The 18,447-nt window shown below is 40.9% G+C and overlaps 2 protein-coding genes across 5 annotated transcripts; one reads left to right on the top strand and one right to left on the bottom strand.

The window, feature by feature from the left end:
• The first annotated feature begins 578 nt into the window (after nucleotides 1-578).
• Nucleotides 579-14,143, top strand: supt20 (SPT20 homolog, SAGA complex component). Of its 4 annotated transcripts, XM_035666295.1 has the most exons (24): nucleotides 586-702; nucleotides 1,190-1,286; nucleotides 1,489-1,524; nucleotides 1,666-1,791; nucleotides 2,799-2,925; nucleotides 3,012-3,115; nucleotides 3,369-3,485; nucleotides 3,648-3,701; nucleotides 4,033-4,172; nucleotides 4,350-4,506; nucleotides 4,902-4,958; nucleotides 5,099-5,176; nucleotides 6,142-6,311; nucleotides 6,408-6,440; nucleotides 6,549-6,660; nucleotides 6,812-6,917; nucleotides 7,579-7,734; nucleotides 8,103-8,415; nucleotides 8,499-8,614; nucleotides 9,217-9,272; nucleotides 9,694-9,804; nucleotides 10,828-10,918; nucleotides 11,645-11,733; nucleotides 13,137-13,283. In XM_035666295.1, exons 2-24 carry the CDS (start codon nucleotides 1,284-1,286, stop codon nucleotides 13,281-13,283), a joined length of 2,499 nt encoding a protein of 832 aa, XP_035522188.1. In that variant the 5' UTR covers nucleotides 586-702; nucleotides 1,190-1,283. The 4 variants fall into 4 exon arrangements, with proteins under 4 accessions (XP_035522190.1, XP_035522189.1, XP_035522191.1 ...); XM_035666297.1 differs by having other exon boundaries at nucleotides 579-1,286; nucleotides 8,502-8,614; nucleotides 13,137-14,143; XM_035666296.1 differs by having other exon boundaries at nucleotides 579-1,286; nucleotides 13,137-14,143.
• On the bottom strand, nucleotides 14,051-17,881 carry exosc8 (exosome component 8). Its single transcript, XM_035666306.1, has 11 exons — nucleotides 17,815-17,881; nucleotides 17,221-17,257; nucleotides 17,060-17,123; nucleotides 16,895-16,968; nucleotides 16,750-16,795; nucleotides 15,724-15,829; nucleotides 15,556-15,601; nucleotides 15,376-15,472; nucleotides 15,109-15,229; nucleotides 14,910-15,016; nucleotides 14,051-14,276 (listed from the first exon to the last, which is right to left on the bottom strand). The coding sequence occupies exons 1-11, from the start codon at nucleotides 17,829-17,831 to the stop codon at nucleotides 14,158-14,160; spliced, it is 834 nt and encodes a 277-aa protein (XP_035522199.1). The 5' UTR covers nucleotides 17,832-17,881; the 3' UTR covers nucleotides 14,051-14,157.
• Nucleotides 17,882-18,447: the final 566 nt, after the last annotated feature.

Genomic DNA, 18,447 nt, shown 5'->3' with positions numbered 1-18,447 from the left:
TGTGTTCAGAAGCAGTCACAAACTGTTGCAAAATACCTGAGCATGCTGTAAAAATGTTTAAATTCTCGCTGCGAAAGAGGCCAACAGGTATCTAACAGTTATAGTGTGCACAAAGTCCATTTGCACTGTTTACTGTTTGCCATGTTTACTGCAGCTACTGTTAATTTTATACTGTTAATTGTATATATCATATACATACATAATACGTTATATCTTATCTTTTATCTTAATTTTTGATTCTGTTCTTAAGGGTCAGGGTTTTTAGGGATTTTAGTTGAATGTATGTTTGTATGCTACTGGATGCTTGAATTTCCCTCGGATAATCATAAGTATCATATCTAATCTATCATCTTATCATCTATCTATCTAGTCTATCTATCTATCTAAATTATCCTTATCTATCTTCACCTCTGTCTGTCTGTCTGTCTGTCTGTCTGTCTTCTATCTATCTTTCTATCTGTCTGTCAGTCTATCTTCATCTATCTATCTATCTATCTATCTATCAGAGATCAAGCATCAGTTCAGAGTAGGCACTTAGTGAGGCTCCGCCCACCGCTGCCCAAACCGGAAGTTTAGCTGTTGTTGTCACACTGGAAGAAAATGGCTGCCGCTCCGACTTTTTTTCAATGAAGACACTGATATTTCAATTTCATTTCGTTTTCTCGCGTTGGAGCTACAGTCGACCGCTATGCAACCTAGAAGGCAAGTCCACCCTGCTCGTTGAGATCGACGTCGCCTCGTCGCTCGGTGTCTCAGACGACGTAACACCATCAGCGTAGCTAGTAACTTGCAGCTTGCCCACTAGGAACGGGCTAGCCTGCTAACGTTAGCCGCGTTAGCCTGAGCGGTCAGGCATCAACGAGCTTGTTGCTATCCAGCCACTCTCCTGGCTGCACTTACAGTTCACTCACAGTTCACTCACCGGAGCCACACGGGTCTGTCGACTCTGACACACCTGTGCATGTATTTGCTCTGTCGGAGCAATTCAATTGTGAGCAAAATGCTGAAACAACTTAAATGAAACTGTTTTCGCTCGCCAGTCTTCTTAGCTGTTTGTGTGTGGCATCTGGTTGAGTGCCAGCCGGGCTGTTTGGCATCCTGTACTGTCTCGATAACCTGTCAGTCACACCGAGTGTATCTGTGCTAATTTGTTTCTCGTTGCCGTCTGTTTGGCCGTGCTGCCGTGCAGGGTGTGAATGGTCACTCTAGGAAGGTGACAGTGTGGGTGCAGAAAGGACAGCATCGTCTACCGTCACTCGCCTTGCAGCTGGCGGTGGACCACAATGGTGAGTTTCACCCCCTTTTTTTTTTTTTTTTAAGGTAATGTATCCCCTCATTCAGTGGATAGCCACAGTGAAGTTTTATACCAGATAAAGCATCCGGCAATTCTTCACCAGGACTTGCACAGCTTCTTCTGTTCTCTGCCAATTTGAGACTTCCCGTTGTGACTGATCTGTTTTTTGTTTGTTTGCTCTTATTCCCCAAAAGCAACAAGTTTTGGAATATGCATTGGATCGAGCCGAGGTAAAAGCTGTTACTTTAATCTTATGTGTTTGTAGTGAGAGGAATGAATAGGGTGTACTTACATATATCCCTCTGCACCCATTACATCCACTATGCACTGTCATTGTCATTCATTAATACCGAGTATTATCTGTTATTCAGTACATTGTTGAAAGTGCTCGACAACGACCAGCCAAAAGAAGAATTTCATCTGGTGGGAGGAAGAGTTTGTATCAGAAGCTCTATGAGCTGTACATGGAGGAATGTGAGAAAGAGCCAGAGTTAAAGGTTTGTATTCAGAAACTTGACTCTGAGTTATGACTAGTTAATTACATGCATGCAAACGATTGTTCTTTCCGATCTGTAGGGAAAAAGTGGATTTTGGAGATGTTGCATTGTGTTAATGCATGCACAGGATATCTGTCAGTTGCATTAAAGTATTGCAAGAGAAGCAAGAAGTTACACATAAGCGATTGACCAATTTCACAGCACTGCCGTTTTTACAGTCTTTTTCTAACTCAGGGGTTCAGAATGGGGAGTCAAAGTTTTGTTTACTGTTTATTAATTGCAATAAGCAACCATAATGCTTTAGTTGCTTTTGACTGTAAGTAATACTGTCAGATCGATTGGTAAAATTGGCGTTACATCAACCCAGACATTGCCCAAATCATAAATTGTAAATTAAGGCTGCAACTGTTACAGAAGTCTTTTCATTATCAATTAATCTTTAGATAATTTTCTTGATTAATCAATTAGTTGTTTGGTCCATAAAATATCAGAAAATGGTTAATGTTGATCACTGTCCCAAAGCCTAAGGAGACATACTCAAATGGCTTGTTGTCAATAACCCAAATATGTTAAGTGTACTGTCATTGAAGACTGAAGAAACAAGAAAATATTCACAGTTGAGAAGCTGAAATCATAGAATTTGGATATTTTCTCTTAAAAATGACTCAAAACAATCAATTGATTATCAAAATAGAAATAGTTGGAGATTAATTTAATAATTAACACCTAATTCATTCATCGACTTAGTCTAAGTAATCCTTTCTGGTATTTAATAATTCAATATTTCATTTCATATTCATTTTATAAAACAAAGCAATGGCTGTCCTTGTTTTTTAAGTTTTTTTTTAGAAAAGCATATTAAACCATTACTGAACACACAACTTTAACTAAATAAATGTTAATGTGATAGCAATAATAACATGCCTTTCTTGTTGGCATGGTTTTAAACGTGTGAGCTGCTGATCTGGAAGATTTGTCTCTTATGTCTCTTATCTCTTGTTCTGAAGAATTTGAGGAGAAATGTGAATCTACTGGAGAAGCTGGTGTCTCAGGAGTCTGTATCATGTCTGGTGGTCAACCTGTACCCTGGGAATGAAGGCTACTCTTTAATGCTCAGGGGCAAAAATGGATCTGGTAAGAGAAGACAATTAGACAATTACCCAAGTTGATCCAGTTTTGTTTTTCTGGTCTGTAGCATTCATATCTGTGTTGGTTTCTAGATTCTGAAACCATCCGTCTGCCATATGAAGAAGGAGAACTGCTGGAGTACCTAGATGCTGAGGAGTTGCCTCCTATCTTGGTGGATCTGTTGGAGAAATCACAGGTGTGTATGTGTATATGCACGACACGTATACAATTGTAAATACGCATGTGCAGAAATAATTTTGTAGATTTTGAAATGTTTCCCTATGTCACAACAGTAAGCTTAAGTTAAAGTAAAGTGAAGCATACTTTTAAATTATGGCTTTAGACAGATATTCATTAAAAATGCATAAGGTTATTCTTTATAACTTGAAATGGTTTCTTATTCTCTTGTTTAGTCTACTTTAGTAACCACTATTTGCATTGTGTCTCAGGTGAACATCTTCCACTGTGGCTGTGTAATAGTAGAGGTGAGAGACTACAGGCAGTCTGGCAATACAAAGATGCCCACCTATCAGAGCAGGCACATCCTGCTGCGGCCAACCATGCAGGTAAATCAATAGAATACATGGAAAACCTCTCTCGCATAGGCCAAAACAATACTCTATTACTATTTGAGCAAGTATGAAGAATTAGTTAAAAATTATTAACTCACAGTTGACCTTTTAATATAGAGACGCTAAGTTGTTTATATCTGTGTTTTTGCCATGCAGACTCTAATTTGTGATGTCCATGCCATGACCAGTGACCACCACAAGTGGACACAGGTAAAGTGTAAAGAAAACATATGTATGCCTTATCTGACAACCCACTGTCTTGATTTGTCCTTTGCCCCATTAATTCACACACGTTCTCATTCAACACACCCTGAAACAGTTTGTTGTAACTATGCATACACAGCATACTGATAGACATATGTTAGTTGTTTTAACAGTTTCAGTAAAAAATCATTTTCATTCAAGTGAAATGCATCTACATTGCCTCAGTAAAAATCTACTTGACCATATAATAGTAGTCCTGTGTGTTTTGATTCCTTTTAGCATCAGCACATTGCACAGGTGTTTTCTGTAACGTCTTGACATCGTTTCTCTGCTTTAGGATGACAAATTACAGCTGGAGAGTCAATTGATTTTGGCCACAGCTGAACCTCTGTGCCTGGACCCGTCCATTTCTGTTACCTGTACAGCCAACCGCCTGCTCTACAACAAACAGAAAATGAACACTCGCTCCATGAAACGGTACTGAATATACTGAACGCCAGGAGAAAAAAAAACTATAAATCTATACATTTTTTAATCTTCGAAATTGAAGACGTGAAAATGAAAGCTCTGTGATTGTAAAAAGCAAAAGTCAGCGAATGAAGCAAAAGCCTTAATCATTTTAAGACACCTGCTTCTTGTCTGTTTGCATCGTAGTTGTTTCAAGAGGCACTCTCGAGCTGCACTGAACAGGCAGCAGGAGCTGTCCCATCTGCCCATGCCACCACAGCTACGACTCTACGACTACCTACAGAGGAGGAAGGAGAGGAAACCTGCTCCTGTCATAGACCTGAAGATCTCAAAGATCGGAAACGTACGTCTTAAACATACCCATCATTTAATAATATAAGATTAAGTTGACTGAGGCTGTTTACTATTTGGTGGATCTTCTCCCACATGATGAAAATTGTTTACCTATTCGTCCAACTACCTGTCTGTCCATCATAACACTAAACACATTGAATTGTTGCTAAAATGTTGTTAAAATGGATTGTAATATCTTGATGTGTTAAAATACAAGTAAAAATTAGCAAATGTTTCAGTTCGCCCTCTTTTACTGCTTAATACTGTTGAAAAACATCTCTTGACCTACTCCAGCATAGGTCAGTGCGTGCCGTCATAGTGCTCTCTCACATGTTTTTGCTCATACCTCTTTTTTGTTTTTCCGTGCTGCTGTCGTCCTGGTTTCTCGGCCGTCATCACTTGCAGTGTGTTGACATGTGGAAGCAGAGCAACTGCCAACTAACTGTACCGAAGGAAATTGATGTAAGCAGCTCAATGCTCCTCTATAACGCTGTCACTTAAACACTTGAGCCAACACCACTTAAAACGCACTCAACTAATAGTCTGGCAGTTATAATGTAGGCAATAACACACCAAATGGATTTGTTTGTGTGTTGCTCTAGGTTGAAAAGTATGCTGTGGTTGAGAAATCTCTGCAGTTGGAGGACTCTCAGCCCACTACTGTGATCTGGCCTGCTGAGGTAAGTGTGACAGGAGCATTAACACTCTCTGTGGGTACGGATCAATGATGGCTGTTTGCTGTTAGTACTAAACAGGGAATGTGTATAATTGTGTGATGCTTCATAGAAAACAAAATAAAATGGGGCTTTTTTTTTCACACAGTCCTTTTTTTTTGGAACTCAGAAAATATATCTCCCAAGTGGGTGAAACAGATTCCTTTTTGATGAACCACAAAATTGCAATAAATGTGGAACGTTTCTGAATTTCACACATCCCTCTGCTCTTCTGGAAAAAGAAAGACCATAATGGACTGCGCATAGACCGTATCAAGGACATTGCTTCTGTCCATAAATGGTGCTGGACTCGCATATTTCCAACATACTTATCCCTTATGAAAGCCAGTGAGACGAGAGGTAATATTTTCTGTGTGCTGAGGCCAAACAGGTGGTGCCAGGCACATACAAGGTCACAAGGCAACGCCAGTTGTGAAAGTGAACATTAACGTTTGTGACTACACATTAAATGATAATTCATCTTTTTCTGTGTGGTTTTACTTTACCCCAGTCAGTCCTTTCCCTTCCCTTCCTCTTCCCCTATTCTCACCATGTTTTAAAAAAAAAAAAAATTCTTGAATATTAGGTTAAGTTAAAAATATTCATGAAAAACAGCCGCCTCTGTTGTATAAAATTTCTCAGTCATTAAAAGATAAAAAAAGCTACTTGCTAAATTGTCAAGGAAAAGCTTAACATAAACCCCCAAATCCTCTCCTCTCGCTGTGACACTGGATGGCACAGAATAAGGCAGTTTCGTTGCACACCTCCTCTTGCAGATATGTTTAAAAGTTGGTTAACTCGTTCAGTCAGTAAAGGATGCTGAAAGTTTTTTGTCAAGCAGTTTGACAAAAACATGACACCCTGGACCTTTAGTGCTGCATGTCCTACAAAGTTCTTTCGTTCAGTTGTCTTTGTCCACTTTGTTTACACAGGAAGTTGTAGATGACTACACGTTTGAGTGTGAGGTCGGGGGGCAAGCCCAGAGGACAAAGGTGTCCATCTTCCAGTCGATGGGAGACCCGCTGGTGTATGGAAAGATCTACTGTGCTAAAGAACCAAAAGCAGAGGAGGACAGCACAGACCTAAAGCTCATACATCCCCCGTAAGGACAGACTCTGAGGCAAATATAGTGAACATAACTGAATTTGAAATGCCACTCTGTATTCACTCATTTCTGTCTCGTTTGTCTCATTCACAGCTTCCTCATAGGCTCAAAGATAGATGCAGACCGGTGAGTCATAATGATTGATTTTGTCGACCTAATCCTACAAAATACACAGATTGTAGGGATACGATGTCGGGAGTGTAGTATAACTTTTGTGTTATGTCTGTTTCATAGGTTTCTTACTCAATACAAAGGAGTGTACGAGAGAGATGTCAAGTGTCAGGTCAAGATGTCCCATAACTCAGGCAGCGTGGGACAGGGGCCTCCCTCCCCCAGCAAAGATGAGGTAAGATGAGCAACTGACACCTGATTCTGCTGACATCTGGGGCTTCATCTTACCTTATCTGATATCTGAGTCGGCATTGGTGGGAAAATTACTTTTGTTTTACTGTTGTGATGCACTGTGGCTAACAAACTGGTTTAAATGTCATCTGCAGGGTGATGGTATTTCCCCATTGGTCCAGACATCTGTTTTAGGGAAAGGGGTGAAGCATCGACCCCCTCCTATCAAACTGCCTTCAGGGTCAGGCAGCAGCTCCTCAGGTACGTCTCTGACAAAGATACAGCATAGACACGTATTTCTGATGTCTGAGAGCAGTGTGGTTAGCAAAACAGATAGACAAAGAATGGAAAATACGTAAATAGCTCTGTATAAAAAGCTCTCCCTGTCACTGTCTATCGTACTCTTTTCACCCCAACAAAAACGCTTTAATTAAAAGATCTTGTGGAGTTAAGTTGAAATGAATTCTGGAAATTGTAGAAAATCACAAACCAAAGTAGACAAGACAGGTTGGTGGAAAAAGGCTGCAAGCAAACCTTAAATGGCGGCAAATTCTGGATTGCATTAAAAATCATAGTTTAAGCAGCACAGTGTTAGAGGGGTGTTTTTCCTTTAATGGCTAGCATTGAGGCTGTAGGGTGATACTGAGGTCAGGTACAGGGGAAGGGTTGAGCCTGCAATCCCATGGTACGGGCCGAGTCCAGGGGAAAACCGTATACTTTCTAATCTTTCTTGTTTCAGTTGGGTATGAATCCCAAAATGCACAAATACCAACTATAGAGCCTCTAAGGTTCTTAAAAAATAAGCTAAACAGTTATAAGGTTAGAAAGTGATATTCCACATGGCAGACTCAGTGTAAAATATTCAGTACTCCCCGAATAGAAAAGGGTGCAGTACATATCTCAACTCCTCTGTTTTTGTCAGGTAATCCATATAGTTCACAAACCACCAGTGGTCTACTCAAGTGTCCTACGCCCCCTCCAGCCAAAAGCCAGTCTCTGAACAGGAAGCACTCCATGGAGCTGAGCCAGGTGGGCCTGTTGTCGCCCGCCTCCCTCTCCCCTATGGGTTCCACACAGAGTGAGTACAGCCGAGTCTGACTAACGGTTGGGCTGCTTGCTTTCATCAGTCACAGTTGTGCGAATTAGTAGTGCTGGAACATCTTACACCATCTCTTCTCACGATTCTGAAGTTTTCCAGATCTGGATTTTTTTTTGAGAAATCAGGAAAAATTAACTTGACATGGTTCCAGTTCTTAAGAAATAGGGGGAAAAAAGGCATAAAACTACCGTGTCAAGCATATGGCATATTGCATCAATACAGGCGCTTTCCCCTATAGTGTTATGTATAACAGTGTATAATTTTGTCATTTTAAGCTCTCTCTTACAAAACTTTATATGTATGATGTGCTGAAAAGTACTCCTCTCTGTCCCAATTTTCCCATAAAGGATCGGGGACCCCCAAGCCATCCACCCCCACGCCCACAAACACGCCGTGCTCGACCCCGCACCCCGCCGACTCCCTTTCTGCTCCTCTCTCAGTGACCCCTACCCCTTCAGACCCCCCCATGGTTCAGAACCAGTCGCAGCCCGCCCTCCTCACACCCTTTGCCCAACAGCAACTGGCTCTAAGCCAGCCCCTGCCGGTCATGACCATTCCCCTGCCCACCATGGGTACGTCCATCACAACGGGAACAACCTCGCCGCAAGTCATGGCCAACCCGGCAGGGCTCAATTTCATCAACGTGGTCAGCTCCGTCTGGTAAGAAAGTAGATGATCTGATGCCACACTGCCACTTGCTGGTTGCTATCCCTTTTCATGATGATCCTGTACTGTTTGTGTAGCAGTCCGCAGACCTTGATGAGTAGCTCCAACCCCATGCTGGGTCCAGGCCTTAACCTGAGTGGAATCCTGCCTCCTGGAGGGTTGATGCCTACCATGCAGTCGGCAGCACAGACTGGTAAGAGATTTCAATGCCATGTCCCCTTATGTAGTACTATAATCGGTTATAAGCCATGAGGAGCAGGGTTGAGACTATCATCCAAGTGAACTTCCAATGTTAATTTGCATCCAACCAACTGACCTTGAGCATAATAGGGAATTCCAGCTCCAGGGATGTTGAGCCTGACCTCTGACCTCAGTGTAGAGGATAGCGTCCCACAGCACAATCAGCAATTTGCAGATGACCTGGAAGAAATGGGGATTCACTGTGTTGTTTAAAGATCTGTTGAGAGGGTTGGACAGACATTAACTGCTCCAGGAATCAAACAACTGACTTTATACTCAAGAGATAGTCTTTATTATTTCAGCCCTGCATAACATACAGTGTATCAGAAGGCTTTACAGGCGCAAGACAATTACAGAAAGTAACAGTAAATGAAAACGCAGAAGGTTTACAACGTACAGTGCAATTTTAATAAAACCCAATGCTAATGTATGTTCAAATCCCATTTAAAAATGAAAAAAAAAAATAGGTCCAGTTGGTCTTATAAAAAGGTCTAGAGATAAGTTCATATGTGTATGTACTCTGTCAGCTGAATGTAAATCTGGTTTGTGTTTCAGGGAGTCCTTTTGGCCTGAATAGCAGTGCTGGATTGAGACCACTGAACCTACTGCAGGTATGACTCTGTGCCAGTTAGTCTGTAACACTGTTAGTAGCATGCACCAGGTATTTGTTTGACATAGTGACTCTTCTGATCCTGCACCTGTGTTACCACACCTGGAATAGCACTGGACTGTGTGTGAATCAACTGCACAGCTCAGTTTCCTCACACTTCCTTTTCCTGCACTTTAATGCATATCCCATGTAGTGAACACCCTTTAAGATGTTTTCTAGTCCTGATATTATTGTAGTGGTAATGGTGTGGTTACCCTGTTTGTTTGATTGCTTTGTTAATGCTCCGGTTTCTTTCCACTCTTGTCCCTTTGTGCATCATTCCTTTCCCTCTGCCTGTCCTCTTCCATCTTCATCTCCCTGTCTGTTATTCCCCTGCTCGGTGTTTGTTGGTGTGTGTGTGTGTGTGTGTTTTACATCTCCAGATCCCCACTGGTCCTCTCATCTTTAACCCTCTGCAGCAGCAGCAGCTGTCTCAGTTCTCCCCACAGCAGAGTCAGTCGGCCACCTCCAGCCCTCAACAGCAGGGGGAGACGGTGAGACACACACAGCAAAAGCAGCAATACAATTTTGCATTTTGCTTTAGATTAAATCTGGAACAGAAACATTATTTGAATAATGTTCATGTTCCAGATTTATGGTGTCCATGTTTGCACATCTATACATACCACACAATAGCAACTTAAGTGCAGGCGAATACATCTGGGAAACATTTGACCACACTTATACACAGTAATATATTTAATAGAGAAATCGAAAGGTATGTGATTAAACAAGACTCTGTGTACCCCTTTGTCAACAAAACTAAGCAATCTATCTTGGTTAGTGAGGTGTAGATGAGGACCACCATGATAGAACCAAAATCAGTCAACAGACTTCACAATACTGGGTTATATGGTAGAGTGCCCAGAAGTCTAAAAGGACGCCACTCATAAAAGAACGTGGGATAAGGATGTATGGTCCAACAGGACAATGACCAAAGTGTGTTGACAAATATAACAACAGAACAAGAATTTGAAATTACTCAAGTGACTTAGCCAAAAACAAGACTCAAGTCACAATGGAAAATCTGTGAAATGACTTCATAAGAGCTGTCAAGACGCTCTTCAAGTCTGAACAAATCTGCAAGGAGTAGAGGAACAAAAGCCCAGAATTCTTCAGTGCTGAGGTGTAATGACAAAATGCTGTGGGAGAAGCTGTAACCACTGCCAAAATGCCTCATAACCACCTAATGACTGGACCCTCCGATCATAACCAGCAAAATCCGTATCATCTTTTAAAACCTCTATTTAAAACTTAGTTTTGATAGTTACTTGTCTTTAAACCTCTGATTTTGTTCTTAGCTCATACGTCTTTTTGTCTTTTACTTTTCTTTCTTTTGAACAATGTTCAAACAAACAGTATCTGGCTTTGTAAAGTACTTTAGCTATAGAGCTATTAAACTGCATATACACATTACTGCTCATGTCTTTGTAGTCCAAGGTTTTTGTGATGGCAGTGAACAGGCGTGGGTGCACGATGACCTCACTTTCTTGCGTTACCTCTGACTTTCTTCGCAGGGTGATCAGGGGACAGATCAAAGTTTAGGAAACCAGCAAACAGCGGTCATCAACCTGGGAGTCGGAGGATTCATGTCTCCACAGGCAGCAGGTATGACCCATACACACACATAGACACCCAAATACACATTAAACCCACACAAGTTTCTTTGAAAACATTTCTCTTTGTTCAGTCCCTTAACCTGTTTCAAAACAAATTGACACCATGCCACTAACTAGTACTAATAAGATACGATGTATACAGTATTGTAATTACTATACATTAGGACTCAGTTTGTAACTAAACATGATCATTTTACTGTAGTTGGCCATTGTTCCGCACAATGGAGCATGTAACAACTGACAGGAGAGACTCAACTTCCCCTTCTTCTCTGCTACATTCTCTTTTTTTATTTTTCCTCTGTTCTTTTTTGCCCCCCCACCCTTATTTCCTTTCCTTCCTGCACTATCTTCCTGTCCTCCTCCTCAACCTGCCCTGCTCACTCACACCTTTCTACCCCATTCATGCTATTTGCACATAATCCCCTTAAAAATGTCCATGCACACTGTCATTTACCTGTGCTCTTGGCCTCCCTGCAATGCTCCCTCTTGTTGTCTTTTCTTTCCTTTATTTTATCGCTTTCCTTGCGTGTGGTTATGCATCACTGAAACCACGACCCCCTCACCCCATCCTCCCCTTCAACCCCGCCAATGTCCCCCTTTGCCTGTACGTGCATTTTCTCTCTTCATACTTTGCTCTACTCCTTCTTCTGCTTTTCTTTCTCTTGCCGTCGCATTCTGCCCTCCGGGGCTCCCTCTCTCCCTCCTACCCCCTTAGTGCTGTCCCAGTTGGGCTGTGGGCTGGACGGGTCTGGGCCCCCGCTGCCTTCTCCAAGGCTTCAGCAGCAGCACCAGCCACAGATCCAAGTAATACAGCAACTTTAACATCTGTATACACATCTACATGTTTGTAGGACACCGAGACTAGATTCATCAGCCAACTCTCCATGCCTTGATTTAGCTAGCAGGAGTATGTTGTGCTACACTATAAACTGCCAGGGAATTAGTTCATTTGACTTCATGCTCTGTATTAGAGTCTAAAAAATACCAGTTTGTTTTTATCTTACTTATACATACATTTAATATTTTCATCAGACCTGGGTGAAATTTAAATGAATAAAAAGAAAGTTTTACAGTATAAAATACATTTTATATCTCCTAGAAAACTGAATTGAAGGGCTTTAAGCATTTGGAAATATTTGATATAATCACTAATGTAAGACTAATACATAATTCAAATCATAATTCTAAATGTTTACTGTTTTCTTAAATTTAGCTTTTTATACATGGTAAGAAAACATCTAAAACAATAACTGAGAATATATTCTTCTGCCTTTTTTCAACTTCCAATGAGAAGTTGTCGTTGAAACTGTATCACCCCCCAGGTCTGATTTTCATCAAAAGCCTTGTGGAATTATTATTTTTTTTCTCTGTTGTAGATCAACACCATTCACTCCATCTTGTGTTGTACTGTATGTTTGGTTAATATGTTGTTTGACAAAGATCACAGCAGTCCCAGTACTCCCAGCAGCCCACACACACACACCAGAGCTTGTGGCACTTCCAATGGCAGCAACTAACAGCGTGTCAAACTGGGAGGCATGTTCTTCCAAAGCACTTAGTGACAGGATCTGAAATGTTGTCATGGGGTACATACTGTTGAAATGTTGCTGACTGCATTAAGACAGATTAGTGATTGTAGGCTGTTACACTGTAAGCATGAATCTTAAGGTGTTGAAAAGATTTTTTTTTTTTGCCAAGTTGAAGTTGCTGACTTACTCTGAGCAGAAAGCACGGTTGCTAAGCTGCATGTCTGTTTTTGCCAGGATCGCAGCCAATAATTTGTCTCCAGACTGCCACTGGTGCTGCTTGACTGTATCCTGCCTCACTTCCCAACCTGCCCCAAACCTGTATCTCTTCCTTCTTCTCCCTCCCGTCTGCAACCCATTAACCACTCTTCTGTGTTTCTCCGCACACTCCTCCTCCTGTATGTCGTACCAGGCTTTAGATCAGCTTCACTAACCCACGCCACTTTATAGACGTCTTATGACACAGAGCGTTCTGCTGGTAAGCTAAGGTGTAATTTGATTCCAGTTTCAGTGAGAGAGTCTGCTCAACACTGGTGCCAGTGAATGTTTTTTAACCATGCTGCAGATGCTTATAGATACCTTAGACCCACTGACAAAAAACATGCATTATGTTGCTTGTAGTAACACAACGCAATCCCCTCTGATTTGTTTTGTTTCTCATCTTTTTTCCACAATTTACAGTTGCAATTCTTGCAGCACCAAATGCAGCAGCAGCAAATGGCTATGGGAGCAGCAGCTCCTCAGGGGGGAGCACCACGGCAACATACCGCCAGCCAACCAAGAAGTAAGAGGAAGAGGAGCATGCCACAGCCCCTCCCAAAGTCATGACAGACTAAAATCACACTAAGAACCCTTTCCCCAGCTACACGAGGACATGAATGATCCATACTGTGCTTTGTCTGCCTCACTGTGGAGACTGCAGACAAAAAAATACTTTTTTGTCCTATCTGTGTCTTTTTCTAGCTGACAAATTTGTAACGTAATGATTGTCAGAGGTTTTGGAGAACCAAAACTGTGTCCGCCATAGAGGATGGGGGTTTTTAGAACAGGCAGCCCTACACTTAAAAGAACCGTAGTGATATTTTTTGAGATGAAAAAAAGAAAAAGATGGTTCTCGTAGGTAGCAGGCTTTCACAATAACATGTTGCCCCTTCAGGATGACTTTTCTCTATGGGGGGCCCCCGTGGACCGAGAGGATCATGAATGCATATTCTCAGAGGATTCCTCATGAGCCTGCCTCTGCTTGGTTGACCCCGGTAGAAACTGCCCTTTAAGCACGGATCCCAGCTGAGCTTATTGACACCAAATCCTCCACATAACCATTACATGTGAAAATGCAAATCTGATCTTGGAGTAGTGCCTGGGGGCAGCTCTCTACCTCTCAGTCTGTTGGAAGTCTTTCTTCTGTTAGCCATCTCGGCACAGGGCTCAACCGGGGGACTCAAGATCAACATGCAAGACGGTGTACCTGCTTTTGTACAGCACATTTTGAAAAGGCATTTCCTTTTAATGAGTTCAGGAGCCATGAGCGTATTCTTATGAGACATCAACGAGTGTGTGTGTGTGTGTGAGACATTTCTGGACACTGAGAAGTAATTTTTTAAGCAGTCTTTGTCAGCAGTTTTATTGTTATTAAAAAAAAGAATATATATTGACAGTGGAAAATACAGCTTTTAGATAAAAAAAAAGCGTCTGAGGCTCTTTATTGTGCTGTCTTCACACTATGTATTACTTTGTCGATGAGTTTCTGGATCTCTCTCTGTCGCGCTGATGCTCTGCTGATACACTCCTGCAGCTTTTCTCCAGACAGTGACGTCCCTCCTGAGCCAGAGAAAAAGACTGTAAGCACCATTCAAACTCACAGAATCGCTGATATGATTTTTTTGTATGCCCACATAGTGAAGGAGCTCCATTCAGTAACCGTTTGTCACTTTATGCAAGCTAGATTCATGCCAACTTTAACACTGATTCTAAAATTCATTCAGTTATATTCCACTGTGAAACAACAAAAACTAAATTGTGAAGTGTTTAAAGTAAAAAAAAAAACATTCATATGAATCTCTACATAAATGCCAAAAACGTGCAACAGAAAGAGGCAGTAATGTGAATCTAGTCTATAAAGGTTTTCAGTACTTAAATACTCAAATTTATACTGATTATTATTCAAAGTAGAGAATAAATTCCACTTCAATAATATAAATAGCTTTTTTAGACAATATTAAAAAACCAATACAAGTTAAAAAGCTTAAGTATACTACTTAACTGCAAAATGATAAACCGGACTAATTGTAGAAAATGAAATACAACTTTTGTATTCTTAAACAAAAAACTGTAGAGGGTAGAACAGCTTCTTCAGAGATGTGTTTTGACCATGGGGAGTTCCTAATGAGTTTGGAAATTGGATTCACACAGAGTATAAACTACACATATCATTACAGACTGTTTATTTCTGACCTGGTTTGTGTACAGCGCAGAGCCGATCTTCCTCATCCGTCACCACGGTGAGTTCAGCGGTTGACAAGCTCTCCTCCTCAGCTGTGGGGTCCACGATCAGTATTGAGCTGCACGGAGGGAAGGCCCGGATTACAAAAGTTGCACTTAGACACACACAATACAGTTTTTATCATGGCTAGAAAAACTGAAAATCACTTACTCATCAAAGACACAAAAAGAGGCACCGACTGGATGTTTGTGAATATGCAGCCCGCGTCTCTTTTCTAAATTCACCTCTGGTGTACTAGTCTCTGTGCTGATGGTGACTTCTGGGAGCTGTGCTGTGGGGAGCAGGGAAACTGAAAGTTAATTTACTAATAAAAAGGCAACACGTGGCCAAGGCCATAAAGAATTAGTTCACTGAAAATAGTGGGATGGATATTTGTGTGCTGTATGGAACAATACTGCAATCAGATACAGCACATACTGTTCTTTAGGGCAGCCAGCAGAGCAATCATACAAGCATCCAACACGTTCCCGTCGTAGTCGAGACACATCAAGTCACAGTAGAGCACCCAGCAGAGCTACAACCAGAATCAGCAGAATCAGGACCCACAACATTTACAGCAATCAAATGACCCGCGTATGAGCGTGATTCTGGATTTACCTTTCCTCTGTCAATGCACAAGTCCTCCGTCTGTATTACTTCAGAGCTGCAACACCCATATGGAAAAACGTACTTAGTTAAAGCAGTGGATGGCATTATGAGGGTTAACACACGCCTAATGCTGCTGTGATATGAAATCTAAGAGATGTGTATCAAAGTCTGTCACACCTTTCGATTACATCAGCGATGAACTGGCTGGCAGCCTGTGCCTGTTCTCCCGGAGGGCCCGGCCGAAACCGAGACGAACACAGAGGAGGTAGGTCCACGTTGGGCACTACACAACGATGGAAAGAGGACTGCAGTCAGTGTTTGTTTATTTATTATCATCATATAGGAATATACAAAGCTACACCACTTACACACAACTCCACTAACTAGAATGGCATGATATTTATAAGATATACAACACAATTAAAAACAGATATGCAGAGGAAGCAAAATTACACACATTCTTTCCTTGAGTAAAAGTCCAGATACTTGTGTAAAAAAAGACTTTGGTGAAAGTAGAAGTACTGAATCAACTTCTTACTCAAGTAAAAAAAAACAATTCTGAAATTTACCCAAGCTATAAAAATCTCTTAATGACATTTCTACCGGCTGTTTCTGTGCAAAACTAACAAAGAAACTTCAAAATACAGGGTTGAGTCTTCCTCTCTCGTCCGTTTTATCTTGTTTTTTGCCTTTTACATCGCTTTAGTCACGTTACTAAACTAAAAATAAATAAATCAATAATTCCCCTTAAATGCATTAAAACTAAAGTAACAAGCCTGTTTTTGAAAATGTAAAGTAGAGGTATGTGTGTAAAAACGTAGGGGGTAAAGGAAAAGAGAAAAAATTAAAAAATAATACTATTTACTAATATGTGTTCTAGTTTTATAAAATATAGTTATATAAGTAACAGTAGTTTCAATATATAATCAAGTTGAGGCACACAAGGTGAAAATACCAGACAATTCTTATTTTTACATCCACTATATATCAAAAAAATATGATATACAATAATCAAAACATTCTTTATCAGATTTGTATACTTAAGAGCACTGTATACATTTCCAGTTATTAAAACCAACTCATTTAAAAAAAGAAAAATTCTAATTTATCATTGTGTATGTGCCAGTATGTCATAAGAATAAGTTATATTAAGATATCTTAATCATAACAAAGGGGGAGGAGGTACTCTACGATTGTACTTACCAATGTAACCTTTCCCAGGCGCCTCCACTGTGGGGTTTGTCAGCTCCTGAACAAGAAAAAACACCAGAAATCACTGCACATCTGTTTACCTGATCCAGACTCACTGAAATAAGGGTTTTTAAATGCAGCGCTCATGATCATTTACCGCTTTGATCCCACAGATGACCGTGGTGTTTCCAACCTTCACCAGGGCTGAGCCATCTGCTGTGGATATGGATCCTGAACGGAGAAAATGACCCCATGTAGACTGAAGAAAAACACATCAACACATCATTTTATACTGGAGATAAGAGTCAGCGCTGTGTCTCACCTATGTTCAGTGTTGTGGTTCTGAATTCTGACAGCTCCCGTCCATCAGGTCGACAGTTTTCTCTCTGGGAAAAACATGACAATAATGAATAATGATAAAATGGGAAATCAAAAGCATGATATTTAACCAAAATATGCGTGTTTTGTGTTTTCATCACTAACCAGAAAGCTTCTGTGGTACTCCAGAGGCTCAGCAGTCCTGGAGGTTGTACAGGTTGACAGGGAGGGAAGGAGGTAAGGAGGGAAAGAAGGGAGGAAGGGAGGAAGAGGTAAGCAGTCATTGGTTTAGAGACTGAAACTCATAAATGCCTTTATCAGTAGTGACACATCTGCTTTATTCGGCTATATGACAACAGGACAGTGAGAAAGACACCATTAAACACAGCTTAAATACTACACACAGCGTCTGTCGACTGTCAGCTACCTATACTCAGTGTGTTTATATGGACCCAACAGGACCAGCTCTGTAACAGGTCCCCGCTCTGTATACAGGACCAGCTCTTAACAGGTCCCAGGCTCTGTAACCAGCGCCCAGCTCTGTTAACAAGGTCCAGCTCTGTAATAAGGTCCACAGCTCTGTAACCAGGACCCAGCTCTGTAACAGGTCTGCGCTGTTAAAGCTTTCCCACACGGAGCATTTCCTTTCCTACAAGCAGCCAGTTGTCTCCTCTAACCTGCCGCTGCTGGTGCATTCATTTCACAGCTGAGAACAAAGCGGACAAAGTGTTATATTCGGTGTAATAGCTACAGTCTTACTTGAAACCAGCCGCCATGATGTTTTGATAAACCACGTGGGTTTGGTGTACGCACTACGGTGGCCGGCAGGAAGAAGCACGCCGGAAGATCAAATGCGATTTTTGATGCAAATAAACTCCCATGTCATGTATTCGTTTTCTACAGGCGGGCTCTTTTTTTTTTTTGTTTGTTTCCTATTTACAAACATTGAGTTTCTCAGTTTATTCAAAATAATTCATGTCAGATGATATAAATATCAATTAAATCGATTTTGTATGACAGTTTGACAATTAAATTGTATTTGGTATCCCAGTAAGCAATGAGAGATGTATTATTATTTTTTCATGAAATAAGAATATATTGACAGATTTGACAGTTTTGGGGGGGGTTATCTTTTTTTGTTAACCTATTGATGTAAACTTAAAGAAATCGCAGTATATATCATAGACATTACTATAAAACACTAACTTTACACTAAACACTAAATGTCAAGGAGGTTTTACACTTTATTCTCTCAATCATATAACATTAATAACATTAAAATGAATCAAGGCATTCAAGACTTTAATGGCTTTATTAATGTTATTAACCTCTGCTTTTCATTTGTCCCTTCATAGTTATCCTGTCTGATAACAAGGCCCGGATTCCCCACTG

Source organism: Morone saxatilis, unplaced genomic scaffold, assembly GCF_004916995.1.
Source record: "Morone saxatilis isolate NCDOM2014 unplaced genomic scaffold, NCSU_SB_2.0 Contig20, whole genome shotgun sequence".
NCBI lineage: Eukaryota > Metazoa > Chordata > Actinopteri > Moronidae > Morone > Morone saxatilis.
This window is presented reverse-complemented; position numbering and strand designations above follow the sequence as displayed.